The sequence below is a fragment of the Notothenia rossii genome, assembly GCF_949606895.1.
Source record: "Notothenia rossii genome assembly, chromosome: 9".
NCBI lineage: Eukaryota > Metazoa > Chordata > Actinopteri > Perciformes > Nototheniidae > Notothenia > Notothenia rossii.
In genome coordinates, this window is record NC_136907.1 from 76,779,368 (window position 1) to 76,806,353 (window position 26,986).

The 26,986-nt window shown below is 40.1% G+C and overlaps 1 protein-coding gene across 1 annotated transcript in view; it reads right to left on the reverse strand.

Annotated features, from left to right (window-relative positions):
- Positions 1-6,978: 6,978 nt before the first annotated feature.
- LOC307019302 (nuclear receptor coactivator 2-like) overlaps positions 6,979-26,986 on the reverse strand; it is a 54,668-nt gene continuing 34,660 nt past the window's right edge. Inside the window, 13 exon segments of the mRNA XM_079650092.1 lie at positions 6,979-8,038; positions 8,442-8,516; positions 8,959-9,115; positions 10,004-10,226; positions 11,301-11,721; positions 12,685-12,762; positions 15,262-15,540; positions 17,233-17,380; positions 17,759-17,867; positions 18,435-18,632; positions 19,847-20,095; positions 20,406-20,640; positions 24,126-25,215. Of these exon segments, the coding sequence (XP_079506218.1) occupies positions 8,027-8,038; positions 8,442-8,516; positions 8,959-9,115; positions 10,004-10,226; positions 11,301-11,721; positions 12,685-12,762; positions 15,262-15,540; positions 17,233-17,380; positions 17,759-17,867; positions 18,435-18,632; positions 19,847-20,095; positions 20,406-20,640; positions 24,126-25,215 (3,274 nt within the window). The 3' untranslated portion in view covers positions 6,979-8,026.

A 26,986-nucleotide genomic window follows, 5' to 3' on the forward strand; every position in this document is an offset into this window, starting at 1 on the left:
GGCTTTGAATGTAAAAATAAAAACCCAATATTTGTATTAAACTGTTTATTTGAGCACTAATCAGTCACTTTGTAAAATGTACTATCTAAACAATACTCCAGTGTTGTGATATCTGTTTGTAATCATAGTTACAAATTATTTGTTTTACCCTTGATAAGTAAACATACTTCCTGACCTTCAAGAAGTTATTGACCTTCAGCAATCTTGGCTTTAATTCAATGTGACGGCTTCTTTCCAAACACAGTATGGCATCTCATACTTGTCAGATTGTGTTATATTTTATAGTTGTATATTACTGACAAAAGGTTATTTGAGAGTAAGTCCTGCTGCTGTGGGATTATGTCGGAGGAACCACACAGAGAACATCCGGTGCTGGAACCGTTTCAAGTTCCTCTCCACAAAGAAGAGGGAACGTAGAGCTAGTTGTTTTAGAAGCTTGTTGTTTTGGCTCTTGTATGTAGATGTGCATATGGTAAGTTCCCTACATAGGACTGCACCACAGCTCTCCAAATACAGTAAGTAACTAAGGACATTTTCTTAAGTATGCTACCCCGTACTTCTACTCCACTACAATTCAGAGGTACATGGTGTACTTTGACTCCACTACATGTATTTAATCCCTTTATTTACTTCACAGATGTGGATGAATGATGTGAAATATAATCAAGTGTTGAATCAGACTTTAGTTCCACCTGGAGTAAATCCACAAGCTACCCTGCAGTATACAAAGACATTCAAACTAGCTGCACCTTTACCAGCTTTGAGAACACTTTCATGATCAATCATTATAAAACATATCATATCTATTATTCTGAAATGGACCAATCAAACAATGACTACTTTCACTTGTGGTACTTCAAATGAAGCTCAGCGTAAGTTCTTTCAGGAAGACTGGTTCCCACGCTCTCATTCACAATTCTCTTTCACTCACTCGCCCTTTCTCTCAATAAACAAGGGCCAACATACCAACAGCTAAACCAATCGGTTGCGTCTCATCCCCACAGCCAATCACAGCACACCCGGCAAACGTTAGAATCTGCTCTTTCTCTCCCCTGCCAGCATCGTTCAGGAGAATTGATGCAACGCTCCTCCACCTCCAGTTTCATCAGATCCAAGGCTAGCCCAGAAGAACCCTCATCACTCTGGATTTGTATTTCCCTTTGGTACTTCACCACCACCAGTGTCCAGACCCCGGGGGGGTTCTCTTTTCTACTCGGCTTCTCCTCCCCCTTAATTCAGTACGATGGGGTCTAATCACCAAAACATGTTGTTGTGCAAACGGCAATAAATATGTTATCAACAACGAACTAAGCCTCTCCTGATTGAACTATATTTTGATTGTAAAAACTGTGGCTTATCAGATGTTATTATTATCTCCAATATGCACCTGTATATGTAGGCCTACAAGCAAGTATAATACACGTGTGTGTGGCGTAATATGGTATTTTATCTGCTACTTTGAAGCCAAAGTTCAAATCAAGGGGAATATTTGTTGTCCCCTACATTTTATTTTGGTATTTCTATCTGTAAAAGTAAGAATATTTATATGTGTGGAACTTAAATTGCCTTAAGAATGAATAATGTGACATGACATTAATATCTTTCAACATCCAACAAGTATTCACTCAACGAGTGGGGGGATATAGTTCAAGGAGACAATTTCAATTTGAAATTCATAGGGTCCGTAAAGCCAGAAGAACTTGTTGTATCTCAGCCTGTGGACTGAGACTATGGCACAGTGTGAATGTGGAGTTAAAGCGATGTCCAGACATTGACCAGTTCAAGAGGAAACACAGAGGAATTACTTTCTCGAGGTTCAGGGATGGAGAAGGTGTTTGAATATGTGTGAGTATGTAGGTGTGTATAAGTATGTGTGCATATATGTATATCAGTGTATGTATATGTGTATATGCATATACTGTATGTCAATCAACAGGTAAAGCAGATTCATAATAATAATAACAATTATTGCAGATTATAGATTATAACTAAATCATTTAGGGACAAGGGGGTGAGATTAAATAAGTTATACTTCTTCTCTCCTTTTTGAACACTAGATGTGGCACTGTTTATGTTGCTAATGCTGTTGTTGTTGTTGTTGTTGTTGTAAACGTCATTGTTTTGGTTTTGATTTCTCTTACATTTGTTTTGTAATTATTTATTTTACTTGTTCGAAAATAAATGTATCAATCAATCTTAAGAACACTCAGGAGGGAACAGATGGAAGAATTCATGCAACGAATGCTGCAGGGTGATATCCCGAATGCTTGAAGGATGTCGCCCCCTGCTGCTTCAAAGAGAGAATCGCACAGACAGGGAGAGGGCAGAGTACTCAGATCTTATACTTGAGTAAAAGTAGAAGTACTCAGATCTTATACTTGAGTAAAAGTAGAAGTACTCAGATCTTATACTTGAGTAAAAGTAGAAGTACTCAGATCTTGTACTTGAGTAAAAGTAGAAGTACTCAGATCTTATACTAGATTAAAAGTAGAAGTACTCAGATCTTGTACTTGAGTAAAAGTAGAAGTACTCAGATCTTGTACTAGATTAAAAGTAGAAGTACTCAGATCTTGTACTTGAGTAAAAGTAGAAGTACTCAGATCTTGTACTAGATTAAAAGTAGAAGTACTCAGATCTTGTACTTGAGTAAAAGTAGAAGTACTCAGATCTTGTACTAGATTAAAAGTAGAAGTACTCAGATCTTGTACTAGATTAAAAGTAGAAGTACTCAGATCTTGTACTTGAGTAAAAGTAGAAGTACTCAGATCTTGTTCTTGAGTAAAAGTAGAAGTACTCAGATCTTGTACTTGAGTAAAAGTAGAAGTACTCAGATCTTGTACTTGAGTAAAAGTAGAAGTACTCAGATCTTGTTCTTGAGTAAAAGTAGAAGTACTCAGATCTTATACTAGAGTAAAAGTAGAAGTACTCAGATCTTGTACTTGAGTAAAAGTAGAAGTACTCATGTCTTGTTCTTGAGTAAAAGTAGAAGTACTCAGATCTTATACTAGAGTAAAAGTAGAAGTACTCAGATCTTGTACTTGAGTAAAAGTAGAAGTACTCAGATCTTGTTCTTGAGTAAAAGTAGAAGTACTCAGATCTTGTACTTGAGTAAAAGTAGAAGTACTCAGATCTTGTTCTTGAGTAAAAGTAGAAGTACTCAGATCTTGTACTTGAGTAAAAGTAAAAGTACTCAGATCTTGTACTTGAGTAAAAGTAGAAGTACTCAGATCTTGTACTTGAGTAAAAGTAGAAGTACTCAGATCTTGTACTTGAGTAAAAGTAGAAGTACCAGAGTGTAGGAATACTCTGTCACAGTAAAAGTCCTGCATTCAAAATGTTCCTCAAGTGAAAGTAGAAAAGTATTCTCATCAAAATATAGTGAAAGACAGTAAAAGTAGTCATTGTGCAGATTGGTCCATTTCAGAATAATAGATATGATATGTTTTATAATGATTGATCATGAAAGTGTTCTCAAAGCTGGTAAAGGTGCAGCTAGTTTGAATGACTTTGTATACTGCAGGGTAGCTGGTGGATTTACTCCAGGTGGAACTAAAGTCTGATTTAACACTTGATTATATTTCACATCATTCATCCAGATCTGTAAAGTAAATAAAGGGATTACATAGTGGAGTAGAAGTACACCTTTTACCTCTGAACTGTAGTGGAGTAGAAGTACACAGTAGCAAAACATTGGAATACTTAAATAAAGTACAAGTACTTCAAAATTGTACTAGTTACTTTACATCTCTGTGTATAAATTATGTATAAGTCATATTGTAGGTGGATTATGATCTTATCATTCACGTGATTGGCAGCAAGTGTTTCTTCTGCAGTGCATTATTTCTCATATAAAACATACAAACTGGTGTAACTTGAGAGTAGATTCACTCTCTATAGTGGATGAAATCAAAAAGACGGAGGCAGTCCCGCTCAATAAAAATAATTTATTTACAGTGGCATGAATCATAAATTAACAGCAGCATTGGCAAAAGCAACATTAGAGTCGACAGCTTGCATAAAGTGGTGTGAACGTCTGGACTTTTGCATAATAAACCCCTCACACACACACACACACACTCTGAATGATCTGTGTGTGTTGGAAAATCTGAACATCTTCATCACACTGATTTAAAACGTTACCCTAAAACACTTTCAGCTGATCACAAAGACAACTTGTATACAGTGGCATAACTCACAGGTGTGATTCAAAGATACTCTAAAAGGGGTGTGTTTGAATTATATCACAAACTAAATAATGTCTTCATGATTATTTCAACAGTTTCTGAGATGTCCTTCATTTGACATCTACCTAACTGGACTAGTTGTATTAAATTAAATAAAAACGTTCCTGTCAGAATTGCTTTTTGACAGCACCATTTAACAACTAATGCCATAAGAGTATTTTAAAGACTCTACTGTTACATTAAAGACATCTAGTGTAGAGGCTTTTAGCTAAAAAACTACAAAATGTTGAAAAATATCTCACTGAAATGTAACTTAAACGCCCAAATAAGAATTAGCTGTTTGTTTTTACAAACCTTTAATTTAATAGAATAGATTTTTTTTCAGGTGCATTTCATTAGTTTAAGCTATAATTAAAGTTTTTGCCGGCTTTATTTGGGTCAAAACTTCTTATAACGTCTCCAAAATGTAGCAGTTTTAACGTTTCTCTTTAGAAGTTTGCAAAAAAAGACTTGGAGAAACTGAAACGTTCAAAAACGGGTTTCTATATGAAATCTCCTCAGCTGTCCGCATCGATTTTACATAGATTTCTGTGTAAAATATAGATATTTCGAAGCATTTTATGTCAGAAACGTTACCCTAATTGTCTCAGGAGTCGTCTTGCATTACGGTTAAATAACTTTGTCAATTACAGGCCACCGTAGCTCAAATTCTAACACAAGTATATACTGTATATACTACTACAGTATACTGGGGACCAACATAAATCAGCAAAAGTCAAATATTATATAAATGCCCTTTAAAAGAAATAGAAAAGAAACAGTGTTAGTGAAGGAGAATCTACCTGATGCATTGTGCACATATACAGTTTAACTACAAGAAAAAAAAAGCAACTGCCGACACAGTATTATTGTATTTCCATGAGTTGATACACAGGTTGTTTTGTGATGATTTTTTGGGGGGAAATATAAAAACCCTGGCTGTCTAATTATTACACTTAAAGTATGAAGTGGTGAAACGCTCACTCAGCAGTTTGTGACAGAATGAACTCACCTGTCAAGCTTAAAGTTACAGTTCACAGATCTAAGGCATGATGCTTCATCTTAAGGTACTTACAGGAAATACAGTATTTTGCAATTGATAAAATATTCATCTAAAAATCTTCAATATATATATATATGTATGTATACTGTATCAGTCAGTAAAATATGATTAGTACTGTACATGGGTTTCGCTCTTGATTGCCTTTGCAGAGAGTTTCACATTCAGGACATTTCCATGGCTTACATTTACTCTTCGAGGTTTTTGATAACATATTTGGAATTTTGACAATATGCTAGCACACTGGAGTACAATATGCAAGATGGACATGAAGGAAAAATCATTGTAAAATAAAAAAAAGGTTTAAAATCTATTTCACGGTTTCATTTTCACCTTCTTCTTTCCAGAAAAAAAAGTCATACTATGGTTACAGTATGTGCTTAACAGATTGTTGGACCATGTGAAGTAGACGTCCACGTTTTGTTAATTTAAAAGCTTATACAAGACAGCACCTTATACATATAGAGAGCACCTTTCCAAATAGTCCCGAGTAATACACTTTGGGCGTTAAAGATTATGGGTCACCTTCATTAAATATAACATTTGGATTCAGGACCAATCATCTGTTTATGGCTGAGGTCAGATCGTCCTTGAAGTAGGATTTTGTCGACAGCTGTATTTCATCCTCACACATTTATAGGCTATGTGTTTTTTTTTTTAAAACAATCTTACTAATTTTGTCTTTAATATCCCTCTGAATTGATTTTATTTGATTGATTTAAATTGAAACTGTCTTGTCATGTAAAGATCACAGCTTCACCCACAAAAAGTCCCAAAACAACAAACTACAAACGTCTGAATTATCCTTCAGCAGACAGAGAGCTTCATATAAATGCCTGTGAACTCCTGCAGGTCGTTTTGAAAACAATCACAGTAGCGTGGAGTTTTATTAGTAGGCTACACATATTTATTTTATAGGCAAAGCTGCTTTAGAGGAAGAAATTATGTATTTGGTTAATCCTCAGTAGGTAGAGAGCACACACACAATGTATGTCTGAAAGTCAATATAACGTGTCTACAGATATCTAATGTTTGTTTACCAAGTCTCGTGTTATTCTATAAATGTAAATATCAGGCAATTGCTAGCATGCTAAGACTCTCACCATTGAGTTAAGTGTGTCAGCATGCTAGCTATTGCTGATAAACAGTCATGGAAATGCCATGTATGCAGGTTTTTGGACAAATTACTGTTTTGACCTGATGATGGAGTTGATTAGTAATTTTCATTTACTGTAGGGACATTTGAATGTATGTACCAATTGGCAAAGGAATGTTGGCTAGGTTAAGTAGGCAATCTAGTTAGCTTATCTGAAACCATGTCAAAAAGGCTAGCTAGTTAGCTTATCTGAAGCCATGTCAAAAAGGCTATCTAGTTAGCTTATCTGAAGCCATGTTAAGAATGCTATCTAGTTAGCTTATCTGAAGCCATGTCAAAAAGGCTATCTAGTTAGCTTATCTGAAGCCATGTCAAAAAGGCTAACTAGATAGCCTTTTTGACATGGCTTCAGATAAGCTATCTAGTTAGCTTATCTGAAGCCATGTCAAAAAGGCTATCTAGTTAGCTTATTTGAAGCCATGTTAAGAATGCTATCTAGTTAGCTTATCTGAAGCCATGTTAAGAATGCTATCTAGTTAGCCTTCTTAACATGGCTTCAGATAAGCTAACTAGATAGCATTCTTAACATGGCTTCAGATAAGCTATCTAGTTAGTTTATCTGAAGCCATGTTAAGAATGCTATCTAGTTAGCTTATCTGAAGCCATGTTAAGAATGCTATCTAGTTAGCTTATCTGAAGCCATGTTAAGAATGCTATCTAGTTAGCTTATCTGAAGCCATGTTAAGAAGGCTATCTATTTAGCTTACCTGAAACAAGGTCTAGTGGGCTGTCTCGTAAGCTAAACTCAAACTAGCTTGAGGGTAGCTAGTGAGTTTAGTTGAACTTTCATATTCAAATTAGGTCAATTAAAATAGCATTAGATAGCTTATTTCTAGCTATGATAGACTAGCATAATACCCAGGCAAGGTCACTGATTAGCTTATGCCAGATTATTGACCTTCTATTTTCCCATTTGTGTTTCTCGAGCTCTACCCACTGAGGTCTCATTCAACCAAATCAATATTTCTGCTCCCGACAGATGTTCATTGGACTAAAACTCCAAACTGCTGTTAAGCAATGCCACATACAGGAAAAGGGGTATTTAAAGTCTAAGTATGTACACTATCTATAAACATTCACCTTCATTCAAAAAGTCATTAAATAGGGATACAGCTCCCCAGTAACTACAGCAGTTGAAATATATTAAAATTTAAAATCGACATTATAATGTACCATTCTGAGATTTTCTTAAAGAAAGATATCCTTGATTTGTTTTTTAATGAAATACAAATAATCTCTAAAACTTCTTCAAAACTATAAATACCTGTAAAATATTTCTTCATAAACCTTGTTATTCAATGTCTTTTCAGTCAGGCTCTCAAATAGAACCATAGACAGATCAAATCCAGAGGTTTCACTTATGCTCGTCAACCACTCTCTTCTCAAACTGTTGTTCCAGTTTCTCTCACGTGTGTACGCTCTCAGATACAGTTTTGTCATGTTCCTGTTTTGCCTCAGATTTGGCTGGTGTGACAGAGGGAGCATCTTGTTTACGTCATGTTTCCTCAACTTCTCGTTCATTCTTCATGAGCAGAGTTACGTTTTTGCGTTTGCTCCTGTGTTACCTTGTCTTAAACACAGCCGGGGTCAGCAGAAATTCTATAAAAAGACAGAAAATCTCATTAATTATCAATGAAAACGATTGTGAAGTAAATATGTGCATTCAGTGGTTGAAGACTTTGTAGGGAGCAACAGTCGAATCATCTCATTATTTTCTGATCGAAGTGTGATTTTTTACTGCATTACGATGTTTTTTGGGTGAGTAATAATTCTCATTCTGTCCTTTTATATTGACTCAACTGTTGTGTGATTGTCCTTAAGTCTACATGTAAAGCTAACTTCGTAACGAGAGTATACATCTAATGAAAAGGCATTTTTGCTAAATGTTACGTGAACATTATGTGGATTGGACATTTGTCCTCAACCTGAACTCACAGCATATTTATTTACAGACTTCAAACTAAATGAGACAATAAGTGTCGTGTGCAAATCTTTAACTCACAGAACTGGCTTCACTCTCTTGTGTCAACATCTCCATCCCGGCCAGCTGCTCCAGGATCAGACTGCCGTCCTCCACCTGTAGCAGGACGATGACAACAGACATGAACACGCTTGCTAACAGGATATTATAGCTCCTGTTTACTGAGAAAGGAATCATTCGGACATGATCTTCTTTTGTCAAACCGAAAACAAGAACAATTGCTTAATAGGAGCAGGAGCTATATATCATTGTATATATATTGGAGACAGGAGGTGGTGTGAACAGAGCACTAGGAGGCACATGGTTTGTTACCAGGGTGTTTCCAGCCACAAGAAAGGAAAGCCATGGGAAAGGCTTAAGGAACAAAACATATAACCTGTTCATTGTGAATGATATTGGATCATGTTTGACATTGACATTCTTGTCTGGACTTGGATCATTGCCTTGCGTAAGTTGCGCTAGCTAGTGTTATTGTAACTTAATTATCTGCTTCATTTCTATATAAGTTTGGCCGCTACAATAAAAAGCTTTCCCTCACCTGCTCTGTGTTCATGGAGCTCATCTGTCCTGACATCTGGTTCATGTTTCCCCCGCTGCTGCCTGCCATCACTCCCAGGTTCATGGTGTTGGGGTTATTATACATTCCTGCAGTGGGTTGTGTGGAGTACTGCGACTGGGACTGCTGCGGGTACACACTGCAAGGAGGGAAACAGTCAAATATGTAGAATATCTATGAAAAGTTTTGTTATTGTGTAGAGTATGTTATTTATGCTGCTGGGACAACCAGTTGATACATTTAATAATATTAATAATACATTTTACTCATAGAGCGCTTTTATTGAAGCTCAAAGACACTTTACAAAGTAAAAATTCATAAAAACAACGTGTGCCACAAAGCAGTAGACATTTTGTTTTTGAAAGGCTCAACGGCATCAAAAGTGGATTTAAGCAGAACATTGGAATTTTGGAAATGATAACATCCATCTTTTGATCAATAAATGTTGTTTTGGAAATCTTTATGCTATTATTGGACAGGTTTAGATTACACAAGTTGGAAAACATCGTACAGAACCACCACTGGAATCTAATCTACAATACTATCAGTGAAATAATAATGATATAGAAGTTAAAGGTGGGGTAGGTCATTTTGGAGAAACCAGCTCGAGTGCGCTAGAATTTGAAAATACACAACCGGAAAAAATATGTCACTTCCTCACAGAGCCCCGCCTCCAACACACACGAACGCGCACATGACCAATGAGGGCACGAGATAAGTTTGTGCACAGATGGAAGGCTGACAGGCAGGTAGGCCATCCAGTTACTTTAGCCGGGCCGGCTCAGATGATTGGTCGTGCTTTTTACAGCGCCACAGCTTCCACTGATGAGATATTTTTATGTATTATATAATATATTCATTGCTATCGGGATGTTAAGAGCATTCCATGGAATATAACAAAAAGTGTTTCTGAAGTGAATTACCTAGCCCACCTGTAATCAGAATCCCTATTCGTCCCACAGAGGGGAAATGTGCCAAAGACAGCTTGATGTTAACTAAGAAGCATGCATATAATGAATGTTGTTACCTGTTGCTGGTGGAGATGTTGGCCGACTGGGTCCACGCGCTGCTGGGCTGGTACCCGGGGAGTCTCTGGTTCGGACCCTGGTTCTGTGGCTGGCCCTGGTTCTGCTGTTGCATCATGGGACTTTGCCCCTGCTGCATCCTGGGGGACAGCAGGGGGCTCTGAGGGGTCGTAGCTCCACATGGGAACCCTGACACTGGATCCTGACGCTGCTGCTGACTCATTCCTGCAGATCGGAGAAGATCAAAACACATTCAAGTCCCTCCTCAAAACCCACCTGTTCAGACCAGCCTCCTCACTGAAGTGCTACGTGTCCTCTGTTACGGCCCTTTGGTGCTGTCTTTAACCTCTCATTAGAACATTTTATGAATTGTAAGATGTCCTTGGGTGCTTTGAAACACGCCTCTACGGTAAATAGAATGAGTTATTATTATTATAAAAGGGTCAGAAAATGAAGGTAAGATAATCAGACGCTTGAGAGACATTACCTACCTTGTGACTCTTATCTGTAGTCAGTAAGGTACTTTATTCCTATTCTCCTCTTATATCGTTAGAAAGGAGTCCGACATATCGAAGGAAATAACATGTTTAAAATGTGGTCATGCCAATAAAGCCCCTTTGTATTGTATTGTATTGACAGACACACAAAGCCACACACAGACCAGACGAATGGAAATAATAAGCCAGAGAATTCAGTGCTGGCATTTCAACATGTTTCAAATCTTTGCTTAAATGAAGTTGATATTACAATTAAAAGAGCAGCAATCTACCTCATAGTTTACCTAAACTCATTTTAAAAAGCTCAATAACCCCAAAAGCTATTGCCTAAGTCAAAAGGCTCTTTGAAAACTGAACTTTTGATGCAAACGTTTTTAGAAAATATTCAGGATGGATCCTTCCTTCCTTCAGATATCTAAAAGTTCCAGAAGAACCTTTTTTGTTTGTGATTGAATTTGATTAAGAAGGCGTGCCAAACACCCTCTTAAACATGGACCAAAGACATGAACACAAATACAGGCAGGATGTTTAGTTCAGAAGTGTCACCACGATATATATCTCCTTCACACACATCCTGATATGCAGAGTGAATGGTTTGGATATGGGTCAAAACTCTAAACAAAGAAATATGTGAGTGTAAAAGCAGAACATGTTATGGAACAAAGACAAAAAGGAGTTTGATCATTCAGCCTTGAACCACACCCAATCAACTCATAAGAGGACGAATGATTCAAACTAAAATGATTATGTCTGACTGCCGCCACCACAACAAACAGAAACCACATGACGCTGACGAAAATACCTGAGCTGCTGAACTGGTAGGCACTGTGCTGAGACGGAGGACTCATAACCCCGCTGTACTGTCCGCCTACATTTCCCATCATGCCCTGGCTAGCCAAGTGATGGCTGGGGGAGAGAGGGGAGGAGGAGAAGGGGCTGGAAGAGCCCGGATGAGGAGGTGGAGGAGGAAGAGGAGGAGAGGGCAGGTTGGTACCGTAGCTGGACGCCGGGTAGGGGAACTGCTGAGGGTTTCCCTGGGGGAGCCGAGGGTTGGTGCCCCCCATGGGCATCGGCGTGGGAGCGGACCCCCCACTGGGCACACCCTGAGTCCTCATCATCATGGCTCTCTGCTGCTGGACCACCTGCTGCTGCTGCCGCTGCCGGAGGTGGTTGCTGAGGTACTCGCGCTGACGCTGGGCCAACATCTGGGCGTTCAGGGTTCCCTGCAGAGAGACACAGAGTGAGGGGAAGCTTCGTTATAACGAACACGAGTCTGAGGAGGGACTCAAGCCGTTCAGACATTATACAATACACTGAGTAACAATCACCACTTTGACATGTTAGGTTTTGGCAGATGGCAAAAGTACACACGTCCTTTACTCGAGTAGAAGTACAGATACTCGTGTTTAAAAATACTCTGGTAAAAGTAGAAGTACTGACTAAACTTCTTTACTCAAGTGACCCACCAAGGTGAAACTTCAATCAAATGAAAACGGACCAAAACAAGGCTCTTAGGAGCTGCTTGAGCCAATTATAAAACTGTCAGGTCTGCACCGATTTGCATTTGATCAATTAAGTGGGGTCTTAAGTACAAAGGGGTTTCATTAGGCTCAGTATTTAGTTTGTTATCTGCAGGATGATAAAAACACTAGGAGCCTGATTTTTCTTTTCTTGTGGTGGAAGGATGTGGCATGGGCCATTATGTTTTACTGTTGTTAACATTGCAACATAGGGCAGCCAACTCCGTAAAAATGCATGTGAACTACAATTTGAAAACTAATTTGTAAACATCCATGTTGTTCCCACATTACGTATTTAAACTCGTGAACACACCAAAGTTGAAAGAAAGCCGTTTTCAACTCAGCTGTGTTTCTGAGGAGCATGGGAATACAAGAGGTTAGCACTGATTGATAGCCATTATTACACACACACACACACACACCCCCACACCCCCACACCCCCCCACACACACACACACACACACACACACACACACACACACACACACACACACACACACACACACACACACACACACACACACACACACACACACACACACACACACACACACACACACACACACACACACACACACACACACACACACACACACACACACACACACACACACACACACACACACACACACACACACACACACACACACACACACACACACACACCTGGTTTGGTACATTAGATCTTAGAGGTAGATTCATGTTGGACACGCCACTCATCTGGTTCCCCATTGGCTGACGGTTCTACAGAAGGATATACAGAAAACTTTATTGATCTCAAAGGGACATTACAGAAGACAGCACAATACGTTCAGACATTATAAAACACATCAATCACCACTTAGCCAAGAAGCACTAACTCTCCCTTAACTCTCCACCAGGTGGCGGTCTATACTTAAACCTGTACAGTTAATATGGAGTGACTAACACATGAGTGATAACCCCCTTTGATATGTAGTATGTATGGGGGTCCTTAGACATTATGACTAGAAACACTAAACAAAAACAAGACACAAAGTACTCAGAAACAAAATGCATTAATTCAGAACACTGCAATCACAAGAGGAACATTATGGGAACATAGGGTGCAATCAACGTTCTGTGTGTGTGTGTGTGTGTGTGTGTGTGTGTGTGTGTGTGTGTGTGTGTGTGTGTGTGTGTGTGTGTGTGTGTGTGTGTGTGTGTGTGTGTGTGTGTGTGTGTGTGTTCATTGTTAAGTGTGTGTGAGCAGCAGGGAGCAGCTGATGAATCAGAAAGCTGAAGCTGTGTGTTCTCTCTGGCTGATGCTGTTCAAACTCACTGAACCCCACTGGCATCACAGTTAGAAGAAAACAATCAAAAGGAGACGGTTTGATTGTTCTCAGTATGAATGGGAAGGTTTTTTCCATAGAGATGACGCACTTGAAGAGATTATATTCTGTGTAGCTCTCCTGTAGTGTGTCATATAGGTTTTAGTGTATATAAATGGTCTGCGAAGGCTAAAATCCCTGTCTCCCACACAATACTAACATGAACCATGAAAATGAGCATTACTTGTCCTCTTTAAACCTCGCCCCCTACCTGTAAATATATACCTCATATTTACACAACCATACATCTTATTTGAAACAACCTGTAACCCATATATGGGAACATAATGTAGCCTCAACTGCATTTAATCCACTCTTAAATTGAATCTAATCCAATGTCACCATCTGAAGCGTTATATAATTCAAGTTTCAAAGTATTATGTTAGTGTCACATATATGTTAACATGTTCACACACATGCTCAACGTTTTACTGTGATATCTTGTTTCAATAGTTACTTTTCTTGTATTATCATTTTAATTTGTATTCTATCTTACATTTACCTTACCTTGTAGGAATCCTGTGTTTAACTCTGACCCTGTTGCTGCTATAAACGCCCAAATTTCCCCAAGGGGATCAATAAAGTTCCATCTTAACTTATCTTATCTTAAACGCGTTTGCCACGATGCTGTCAATAAACATCAGAAAGGAAATAATGTAAAATGTTTGAAGCAGGGACTCATGGAGGATGACATTTTATAACGCTGGGATGTCAGATGTTATCTGTTTTATCCCACAGGCTATAGAGGCGAAGTCCCTCCCTTTCCGGGGGACCTCCATCGGACCTTATTTCGGAAAAAGTATGTATTGAAGTCAATGGAGAGAGAAAGATTATCTTTTGATCCCGTTTGAATTGTGCCACGAATTACACATATGATGTTTGTCAATTTAAAAGATAATTTTGCAAGTCAAAAAAAAAAAAATGTGTCGTAAAACTGTAAAGTAACACTTTCTTTAGTGTGAAACGCTCAATGAACTACATTTCCCATCTCGCACCACACACCAAGATGGCCGTCACGTTGGCACATTTCACTTCTTTTTTCAGAAACGTATTAAAAGAGGTGAAAATCACTCCAAGTCTGGGCATGTTGAGAGCTGTACACACACACAAGGGGAGTTAGTCGGTTCCGTAACAGCCAGCATGCGGGACCGGGATTCTGGGATTTGTAGTCTTTCTAGTTGCGTATTTTTCATAGTCTTATATTTCAACAGTTTTACGACAAACTCTGACTTTTTTGACATGGAAATTATTTTTTAAGATTGACAAACATCATATGTGTAATTCATGGCACAATTCAAACGGGATCGAGAGATAATCTTTCTCTCTCCATTGACTTCAATACATACTTTTTCAGAAATAAGGTCCCATGGGTCTCACCTCTCTATAAGACTGATAAACACCTGAACTCTGTGAAGTGCCCCGATAAACATTCCTGTTGTCATCTTGCAATCTACTTGTTTATATAAATAGTTATCACCGCAATAAACCATATTTCATTTTGTCTTAATTTACATTAGTTTATTTCATATTCTGTTCTTGTACATATATTTAGATTTTTTGCACTACTTTTTATTTTGTATTTTTGTATTTTATTATATGTTGGATTGTTGTAAGAGCTCCTCCAACAGTGCACACAATAAAACTGAGCCTGAGTCCGGTGGTTTTTGTGCGGATACTGCGGTAACGAGATTTAACACAACTTGAATTGAGAGGAGGGTGAGGGAAGATGAAGGGTGGGGTAAAGGGAATATCTGGGAAAGTATGTAAGATATGTGTTGCCACCAACCAGCTGGGCCTTTATTTGTACCTTATCTTATCTTTAATGTGTTTGGTTCCAAGTTGCTGTCAATAAACAACAGAAAGCAAATAATGTAAGATGTTTGTTGCCACCCACCAGCTGAGCCTGCAGGCGGTGCTGCAGCTGGAGCCTCAGGTTGTTGGGTTGCGGCCCCCCAGGATTGGGCCCCACCGGCCTCATCCCCCCCGCTCGGGGCCCCCCCGGCATCCTCATCATGGGGGGGTACCCAGCAGGGGGCATCCTCCCCATGTGGCCGTGGTACCCCACATCATGAGTCATGGAGCCGTAACCAGGGGGATCTCCGTAGTGCTGGGAGTAATGGAGGGGCTTCATGTTGTGATCTGAGGAGACCAGGTACTGTTCTGACATGTGACCCTGCAGGGGGGGGGGGGGAGAACGAGGAATCAAAACATGTTATTTGTATCAACATATTTGTGTCAGATGTTCTTTCGCTTTGATCGCCACCATCACGCACCTTTCAACACAAGGCAATTCAAGTACCAAGTAGAGCATCTCTCTAAGCCCGTTGAGCCCTGAGCCTGTTTTTCAGGTCTCCGGCTCGAAAATGATATTCCCAGAACAAATCACCATATCTTCCCTTCCAAGAGGGTTACATTAATCATCTTTTTTCTCAAAGTAATGATAAACCTGTGAGTTGGATGTAGAAAAGTCAGAATCAATATAGATGTTTTTTATTTTAAAGAAAATTCAGATTGAACATAGTAAAAAACTGTAAATTATAGTGTCCGTCCAAACATTATTTTGTACTTATAGTGAAAACTACCCTTGGGTGATGGTAAGGTAGACTAAAAGCTTTAGGAATCCAAAGTACAACATAAAATAAGTACCCTGTATAAAGATTGATGCAAAACAAGTGACATTTGACCTTTTCAGAGAGGTTAAGCAAAGAAAACTCCACCTCTGAGGTGATTTGGGTGGAAATGAGCGTTTTTACCGTTTCTCTGGAACCCATTGGTCGATTTTGGTGATTGACATCTCTTTCTGACCGTTAGAGCCAATAGAATCGAAGGGGAATTTCCACATACACACACACACACACACACACTACCACTGAGAAACGAGAGCTATGCGATCGCAGTTTTGCATGAGAGTGAAGCTATCTCTCGCTCTGACATCTGGAAACGGAAAAGCAGATTTATTGCTTATGGATTATCAGAAATCATTTCAAAGGGACACAGACACATTGGATTAATCTATGGATTAACTTCAGCATCGTTTTTATCGTTTTAATGCCATTGAAGACCACTTTTGACCAGACTACGACCAAGGTGAGCCATTTTGCTGTTTTTAGCTACCTAGCGCCACATGTTTTGATGTCTGTTCTTGTTAATATCTTCGCGAGTTCTTATAATGGAGTGATGATGTATGTACCGATAGATTCTGTGTCTTCTCACGATGCGAAACGATGGGTTGGACGTGCAGCTACGATAAGTAATAAGGGTGTTATGAGTGAGTTTCTGTGCAGTAATCGCTTGTTGCTACTTCAGAGGCTGAGCGTTAGCATTGTGGGTTTAAAAAAAAACAACAAAAAAAAAAAGACCAGTTAGCTGAGTTTCTTCCCGTTACATGGATACAAAACATTCATAGTTTATTAAATATTAAGATGCCTTCGGACACTGTTTCCTGCAGATGACACGTTTTTCCCCCCGGTATCGGGAGGGCGGTGTAGAACAAGTTTAAGCATAATTTCGTTAGCGAGTGTCTGCAATGTTGTTAACTTTCCAATTGTTATATATTGATTCCTTAATGGGGCTTTACGCTTATTATATCACGTTAAGAAGTTGAATGCGAGTGTATGGTGTTTGCAGTGTAGACCCCCAGCATTTAGGTGATATTTTTACACAAGTACTTCTTATCTTATTTGATCTATATATGTATATATTATTGTCCGGCAGTGGCTCAGTCAGCAGGGGCTTGGACTGTGAGCCGTAGGGTCAAGTCCTCGAACAGAACTAAATATGGAGTGTGTATACTGCTAGTTCACCTCCTGGGCCCTGCCGTGGTGCCCTTGAGCAAGGCACCCAACAACGGTTTGGAGGGTCTCACCTGTCCAGCCAGCGTTGGGATCCCCAGCATCTTGTCGATCTCCTCCAGACCCTCGTAGTCTTTCAGCACCGAGCACAGCTGGTTCAGCAGCGCTCTCTCGTCGGGGGGGGCCTCGCAGCACCGCAGCCCGTCCTCCTGGTACGGTGGCCTGGAGGGACAATTGGTGTTATTATAATAAAGCTTTATTAGTACTGTTAAGTATACAGGATGCAGCTCGGAGTGATTTAACAATGTGTCTGATAACACAGGGTAAACAGGATATAAATGAATACATGAGATAATCTAAAAGTTAACAATAAATAACTCACTCAGTTAAACATTTTTTGAATAAAAATCCTAAAGAAATAAATAATTATAAAATAAGCAAACACATATGAAAAACATTAAAAGGTAAAGACCAATATAAGGGGGATACTGTTAATTAAAAGCTGGATAAAAATGTCTCGGGGCATTCAAGGTGCAGCTGCTCATGAATGCATTTTTATTGGATGACTTCTTCTTTTGTTTGATAAAATGAATGCCATACCTGCTTTGGTTTCCATAGTGATCCATGGCTATCATTCGGTTTGGCCACGGTGCCGTCTGATTGGGCGGCGCTTGTTGATGAGGGTATGCGGGGGCTGCCATTTCCATCTCTGCAGGAGAGAAAAGGCACATTAAAAGTCAGAAAATCCTCACATTTAATAAATAGACTTTCCTAATTTCTTGTTTCTTGTTTCCCTCACTGTTAAAAAAAATCTCAATTCTGACTTTTTCGCAAAATTCTGACTTTTTCGCAAAATCTAGAAATTATGTCTTTCTCAAAATCTTTCTTCAATCTCAGGATCCATGTATCTGTGATCCTCTCCAGAATGGAAGGAGTCATCACATACAGAGCATCAACTAGTTCCTGAACAGTGTCCTTCACATGCTGATATCCAAGAGAGGGAGTTCCACAGTCACAAGATGGAGGAATAGAAAGCAGTATTCAATGTTTACTTCAGATTAGCTCCACGTCAGAAATGATCATGCTTGTCATATGTCTCTCTCCATAGAGGCTGAGTCATCATGTTAATCACATAGCTATCATATGCCTCAAACAGTCCTGATGCTCTTCTAGGTAATCACACATCCTGTCATGTTCACAGCTACAGTTTGGATACCTTTGTTATCATGTTACTCTGATGTTGGAAGAGGACATTCAGTATTTTCCCAACACTCACCGTTGCCCATCATCTGCATGTTGACCATGGTTCTGGATCCCAGCGGCCCTCTGTTGGGCAGCACACCGTGGTTGGGCACCATGCGACCTTGTACGACCCCGTGACCCATCATCGCCCCCCCCACAGTGCCCCCTATCGCCCCCTGGGGACCCCAGCCCTGTTGCATGGAGCCCCGCATCGCACCGTTACCCAGCATGCCTGGTGCGGAGAGACAGAAATCACATTTTGAGATTATTGGAGTCATTTCATGCGATTCATAATTTTAGAAATTATTTTTCATAGATGAAGAAGATGGGTATCTGATGCAAATCAACATGTCTAATTGTATATATCATGTGTATTTTCCACATGTATATATATATATCTTTAACTTTTTAATGCTATTTTAGTTCTATTGTGTCTAGTGTCTTAGTTTCTCTAAAAAATCTGCCTTTTTTGATGCTGCTGTCAACCTACCTAACTATCTACTTACCTACCTACCTACCTATCTACTTACCTACCTAGTACCTACCTACCTACCTACCTACCTATCTACTTACCTACCTAGTACCTACCTACCTACCTACCTAGTACCTACCTACCTACCTACCTACCTACCTACCTACCTACCTACCTACCTACCTACTTACCTACTTACCTACCTACCTACCTACCTACCTACCTACCTACCTACCTACCTACTTACCTACCTAGTACCTACCTACCTACCTACCTACTTACCTACCTACCTACCTACCTACCTACCTACCTACCTACCTACCTACTTACCTACCTACCTACCTATGAATGGTCCCCTGTGTATGCATCAGGTGTGCATTAAATATACTGTAATCTCCCTTTGTTAACAAGGAGAACAAATACATATCTATAAGGACATTTCAGATAATAAGACGAATGCATCCCAAAGTACTGCACAGCCAGCATTATTTTAATATCAGAGCTTGAATGTGTAACTATGTTTGTATATTTAAACGTGTTTGCACAACAGCACTTTATGCTTGTCCAGAGGGAGCCGATTGAATTCAATCAAATTACAATTCATGAATGGGACACCCCGATGAGCTTCTGGAGCTTGAGAACAGAGGCTGAACAGAAAGAATAGATATTACTAACACTTCTCGAATTGGAGCGAGTTCATGTTGAGAGAAACATTAACAAGCTAAACAACTTCTAACACTAACCAAATAAATATAATCTAAACTACTTAATGGTCCCAAAATATTAATTGTATCTGTATAAATATTTGTTTAAAATAGGAAAGATATAATAAAAAAAGACGTCGAACGGGAAAATAATGTATAAATTAAATGAACTTCAGAATAAAGTAACTTGTTTTTGAGCTTTGACATATTTGAATCTCTACTGCTGCTCTTTTTAAACAAAGATAAAGACTTTGGATTTTCCCGCCTGACCTGGATTGACCATCGCAGCCTGGTTGGCCATTCCTGCATGATTTCCCATCATAGCTTGCTGGAGCTGTTGTTGTTGTTGTTGTTGTTGTTGTTGCTGCTGTTGTTGTTGTTGTTGTTGCTGTTGTTGCAGTAAGGAGTAGGGGGGGGCGTTTCTGTGCTGGGGGGGGAAGGGTCTGACGGAGCTGTCCAGAGACGAGCTGCGGACCGGAGCGCAGCGGGCCGTCTGAACCGGTCTGGCGCCGTTAAACCCTGCTGAGAGGGAGATGGTTTTATTAAATATCTGTTATTATCAAAGTATACGGAAGTGTCCTTAACTTAGGAAGAAGTGCTCTTACCACACTGTCATATGCTCAGATACAGTACAAGTAAAATCCTGCATTGAAAATATTACTTTGGTAAAATTATAAGTATAATCGTCAAAAAAAAGTTATACAAATATAAATTAAGAAAACAATTAGAATAAGATAAAAATGACATCTGTAGGATCCCCTAACTCATCATCACTTCATCATCATCATCATCATCATCATCATCATCATCATCATCATCATCGTCGTACCTGCCGGTCCGGGAGACGGGAAGCCTCTGACATGGGGGGGGGGGCTGCTGCTGCCCTCCGTCATCAGCAGGATGTCACTGATGATGCTCTGTTTGTCCACAGGGGGAGCAGGAGGTAGAGAGGAAGAGGAGGAAGAGGAGGAGGGGGCTGCTCTCCTGACTGGAGGCTGACCTGGGAACAGCTGCTGCTGCTGGCCGCTCTGCAGATCCTCCAGCAGCTCCTCCAGCTCACTGGCCTGGGATCAGAGGGAAGGACACGATCAGGAAGTGGTATTTGAATATGATATTGATGTTAACAGCAGAATAAGGTATGGGAGTCACTGAGTGGTGGCATGATGGATAACAAAAACCAATGTGAAGAAATCTGATATTCACTTTAAATGAAACGCCCCTCATTACAGTGAAATGTGACCCACCCAACACACACGCGCGCACACACACACACACACGCGCACACGCGCGCTGACAGGAGGAATGGTTTCCTGCGGCTGTTTGGCTGATGAATAGAGGAGGAGCTAAAAATAAAACTGCCGGCACTAATGAGGTCATGTGTGATGTACACACACACACACACACACACACACACACACACACACACACACACACACACACACACACACACACACACACACACACACACACACACACACACACACACACACACACACACACACACACACACACACACACACACACACACACACACACACACACACACACACACACACACACACACACACACACACACACACACACACACAATCTCATATCAAGGGTATCATTTTAAATGAGGATGTGAAGGACACGCCCCCAAACTTTTAAAAACCAGTGACGGTAACCTTGAAATGTGGAGCTGAGTTCTTGACATATTTTACAATCATCCAACGGATTGTTTGGTGATGGTTTCTGTTTTTCAGCCTATGCATAAAATCAAGTTTATAGATTTGACTTTAAATATTAGAACACTAACTTTGGGTTTTTTCTGCTAGCTCGAGGAAGGTGTAATTCTAAAATGGAGCTACTGTCACGTTTTTAAAACAATTTCTCCTGGGATAAATACAGTATTTTATTCTTATAAGCAGGCTCAGGTAGGGCTGCTCAATTAATCGTATTTTAATCGTAATTACGATTTTGGCTTGCAACGACTATGAAAAAAACATAATCGAAATAAAACGATTATTATTAAAAAAATATATATATATATTTTTTTTTTTAAAACATACTTTTTTTTGTTGTGGTTTTTCAATTGAATCATACTTAAAATTCAGGATAATCAATTGTTAAAAACATACAACACATTTTTTTTTCAATAAATGTATGTTTTCAAAGTAAATGGATAATCGTTTTTAATAATCGTGATATCAATTATTGACCCAAATAATTGAGATTATGATTTTTGCCATAATCAAGCAGCCCTAGGCTCAGGGTATCAGCTGTGAATTTCCCAGAAAGAAAACCCTATCATTTGGTTTTCAAACAGACATTTGGGATGCAACACAAGTTTGCAAATATTGTTGTAGTTCTCCAAAGCTGCCACTAGAGGTCAGTACAACTGGAAATCATACTGCTGGTTCCTTTCAAATGGTTTGGATGTAAACATTTTGAACATGGTAAGACATTTCATTTCGTCAAAGTCTCATTGTATATGGTCCGACTCCTACTATACAAACACAGGCATTTTCAATAAAGCCCTTACCAAGATCTTTTTACATAAACAGACATGCTTTGGACTCACTCCTCGGGGGCTGAGTGAGTCCATGTGTTTTACTTATTGGTTTAAATGCATGTGTTTGAGACACAGTGGGCTTACTCCTGCATAAGTGAGAATTGTGGAGTTTTTAACAAAAGTTTTGAAGTAGTTTTGTTGCTTTTGCTTCCCCGGTTTACTTCAATTCATCACCACCTTTCTCCGTGAAGGGCTTCAACAAAACAAAACGAGTTCAAAGTAACACGGGGTGAGTAATTGATGGACAAAGTATGTCCCTTTAGCCTGACATGAAAGAGTTCCTGGCTGCTTGAGGACCGGCTCAGAAAAAAATCTCACTTTATTCTACAAACTAGAAACCAAGCCTGCAGGATCAGAGCCTCTGAACGCAGCCTCCGGAGGAACAGCTGTTGAAAGAACGTCCTCTAAAGGAAGTCAGACCTTCCTCCTTCAGCCTGTCCCTGAAACTACAAGCCTGTCTGTGCACCTGCAGCTTCAATAAGCAACACTTTCAACGGTGAGAGAAAAACTGTACATTCAGACATATGCAAATCAGCATTAAGAGTGTATTAGTACTGAAACAGCACTGTATATATTGTTAAACTGTACATAAAAGAAAAACATATATTGGATAATTTAATTCTAATGTTTACATGAATATCTAGCAAATATATATATTTATTTTAGAGTATATTCTCAATATTGTTCTTTCATTTCATCCCAAATGTCCACAATGTAAAGACAAATAATTTGACTACTAAATCACAAACACTCCAACATGCTTTACCACAAACATATCTCCACTGACATCCCGTCCATCATCTTATGTCTCTATTACAGCTGCACATGTAGCATTGCGTTCCTTATTTATCCACACACACACACACCCCCCCCACACAGGCTCAAGCACATAACGGTGTGTGAGCCTTTGTGCATGCTGCCAGAACATCTTGTGTTTCAGGGACTAACGGACTCCTGACAGCTAGCCATCAGCTGCCTGCAGGAAGTCAACACGTCGTACACACACACACACACACACACCCCACACACACTTTCATACATGCACGTGTGTGTGCACACACACACACACACACACACACACACACACACACACACACACACACACACACACACACACACACACACACACACACACACACACACACACACACACACACACACACACACACACACACACACACACACACACACACACACACACACACACACACACACACACACACACACACACACACCACCCCCCCCACCCAACGTGTTTACAGGAGCTGTTAAACACACTATGCCAGCTTCCTAAGTGGAAATATTTATGATCTTTCTCATAAAAGACAGGATGGTTGATATGCAAGGGGAGAATGCCTGCGGTCCTCCTCCATGTGTTCATGTACTACTGATAAAGATATTGCGTTTTCAATTGTACCATAAATTAGGGACGGAACAATTACTAATACATTTACTGTCAACTATTTCTAATCAATTCCTTGTTTTATAAACTATTTTTAATATAATGTACTTTATCAATTTTCATTTTTCATGTAAAAGTTGAGTTTCAGTCGGTCAAATGTCGTGCTCTTATGGCTTTTCTTGTTATTTTGTATATAAAATAGGACATTAAAAGACATCGGATTAATTGACGGACTATTTATTGGGAGATTAACCACTAATTGAACAAATAATAATAATTGAAACCCAACAAATGGTATTTTTTATGATAGTTTACTAAAATAATATTCGCAACTGCTGCTGATTGTTTCTCCCCATTTACCCATAGATTAATAAAAAAAATAGTTGCCAAATTAACCGATACTAGAAATAATTGTAATTTGTAGCCATGCTAAACTGAGAGAAGTAACATTTGAGACTCAAAAACGAAAAGCTGCTATTTTCCCCTTAAAATGAACTTAAATTGTAATCGAAATTGCTGGCAAATCATTACCCATCAATCCACCCACAGATTATTCGTTACTAATCATGAACCTCACTGTCATCACCCCTCACCTGGTCGGCCATGTTGAATCCCACTTCCTGTTTCTCTATCTTCACGTTGGCCAGCTGCGGTTCCTCGCCTGGTTCCAGCTTGATGGTTTTATCCAGGATGCCATTATCGTCCCTGTCCAACAGGTAGCGCAGCAACGCGTTGTCCTTCTTTTTGGGGCTCCCAGGTTCCTGTTTGATGTCCCCCAGGGCGGCCATATTGTCCCCAGAAGTTGCCTCCCCACCCAGGGGGTCTTTTCCCGTCGCCTCCGCCGTCAATTTGGCCAACTCCACGGGCGAAGTGCTGTTCTGGAGGAGTCTATGGAGGATTTTGTGTTTCTCTTTCAGCGAGGTGGAGTGGTTGTTATTCCCGGATCCACCCGAACCTCCCATTTGGTCCTTTTGGTCGTCGCCTGAAGGGGGAGAAGAGCAAGGATCTGGGGGCTCTGATTTGGTGGTGAGGAGTTGAAGAAGCTTAGTGTGGCCTTTTGTGTTCATCGGGCGATTTCCCTCCCCTAAACCCCCGTTATTTTCGGAGCTATCGGGGTCACTATCCTTCTCCTCCTCTTGACTCGGGGACAACGACAACTCCTGCTGCTGCTCCCCAAAAGTTCCCAATAAATCCGCCTCCAAGCTTTGATTATTCTTGCTGTTTTGAGTGTTTTGAGTGTTTTGAGGGCTCTGGACTCCAATCGACTTCCTGTCAGGTGACCTGTCTGTACACTGCCCCTCGGTGAGTCCTTGGGAAACCCTGTGCCCCTGACTGACTGCCTGCAGTGCACTGAGGGAATTGAACCCTTGGCTTTTTCCCGTGCTGCTGCAAACAGACGCTGGAGAATGGAGTCCAGCTGCAGGAGAGAAAGACCCAGAGGGGTTTGGGAGATGACGAGGGGACAAAATGGCGGAGGAGACGTTGGGGCTTCCCTGGGGTGAAGGGCTGCCCAGTTTCACTGTTTTAGGGCTGCTACCCCGCCCCGAAACGACCCCCAAACCACGAACTGGGGTGTTGCTGGTGACGCTGGCATCAGGGGAAGGGGAGGGGCCGCACACACTGGTGGGGGTCATTGGTTTGGATATGCCCTGCCCTCCTGGTATCTCCACAGTCATGTTCTCTCTGGAAGTCAAAAGAAAGAAAAATCAGAATAGGTGAATTTTAAGAATGAGGTACAGCACAAGTGGTGATTTAAAGAGGACATTATATGATCATGTTCAGGTTCATATCAGTATGTAGTGTCTCTACTTTAAAGAGTCCTCTCCTGCTGATGTTCAGGTGTATATCAGTCTGTAGTGTCTCTACTTTAAAGAGTCCTCTCCTGCTGATGTTCAGGTGTATATCAGTATCTAGTGTCTCTACTTTAAAGAGTCCTCTCCTGCTGATGTTCAGGTGTATATCAGTATCTAGTGTCTCTACTTTAAAGAGTCCTCTCCTGCTGATGTTCAGGTGTATATCAGTATCTAGTGTCTCTACTTTAAAGAGTCCTCTCCTGCTGATGTTCAGGTGTATATCAGTATGTAGTGTCTCTACTTTAAAGAGTCCTCTCCTGCTGAGGTTCAGGTGTATATCAGTCTGTAGTGTCTCTACTTTAAAGAGTCCTCTCCTGCTGATGTTCAGGTGTATATCAGTCTGTAGTGTCTCTACTTTAAAGAGTCCTCTCCTGCTGATGTTCAGGTGTATATCAGTCTGTAGTGTCTCTACTTTAAAGAGTCCTCTCCTGCTGATGTTCAGGTGTATATCAGTATCTAGTGTCTCTACTTTAAAGAGTCCTCTCCTGCTGATGTTCAGGTGTATATCAGTATGTAGTGTCTCGACTTTAAAGAGTCCTCTCCTGCTGATGTTCAGGTGTATATCATTATGTAGTGTCTCTACTTTAAAGAGTCCTCTCCTGCTGATGTTCAGGTGTATATCAGTCTGTAGTGTCTCTACTTTAAAGAGTCCTCTCCTGCTGATGTTCAGGTGTATATCAGTCTGTAGTGTCTCTACTTTAAAGAGTCCTCTCCTGCTGATGTTCAGGTGTATATCAGTATCTAGTGTCTCTACTTTAAAGAGTCCTCTCCTGCTGATGTTCAGGTGTATATCAGTATGTAGTGTCTCTACTTTAAAGAGTCCTCTCCTGCTGAGGTTCAGGTGTATATCAGTCTGTAGTGTCTCTACTTTAAAGAGTCCTCTCCTGCTGATGTTCAGGTGTATATCAGTCTGTAGTGTCTCTACTTTAAAGAGTCCTCTCCTGCTGATGTTCAGGTGTATATCAGTCTGTAGTGTCTCTACTTTAAAGAGTCCTCTCCTGCTGATGTTCAGGTGTATATCAGTATCTAGTGTCTCTACTTTAAAGAGTCCTCTCCTGCTGATGTTCAGGTGTATATCAGTATGTAGTGTCTCGACTTTAAAGAGTCCTCTCCTGCTGATGTTCAGGTGTATATCATTATGTAGTGTCTCTACTTTAAAGAGTCCTCTCCTGCTGATGTTCAGGTGTATATCAGTCTGTAGTGTCTCTACTTTAAAGAGTCCTCTCCTGCTGATGTTCAGGTGTATATCAGTCTGTAGTGTCTCTACTTTAAAGAGTCCTCTCCTGCTGATGTTCAGGTGTATATCAGTATATAGTGTCTCTACTTTAAAGAGTCCTCTCCTGCTGATGTTCAGGTGTATATCAGTATGTAGTGTCTCTACTTTAAAGAGTCCTCTCCTGCTGATGTTCAGGTGTATATCAGTATCTAGTGTCTCTACTTTAAAGAGTCCTCTCCTGCTGATGTTCAGGTGTATATCAGTATGTAGTGTCTCGACTTTAAAGAGTCCTCTCCTGCTGATGTTCAGGTGTATATCATTATGTAGTGTCTCTACTTTAAAGAGTCCTCTCCTGCTGATGTTCAGGTGCATATCAGTATGTAGT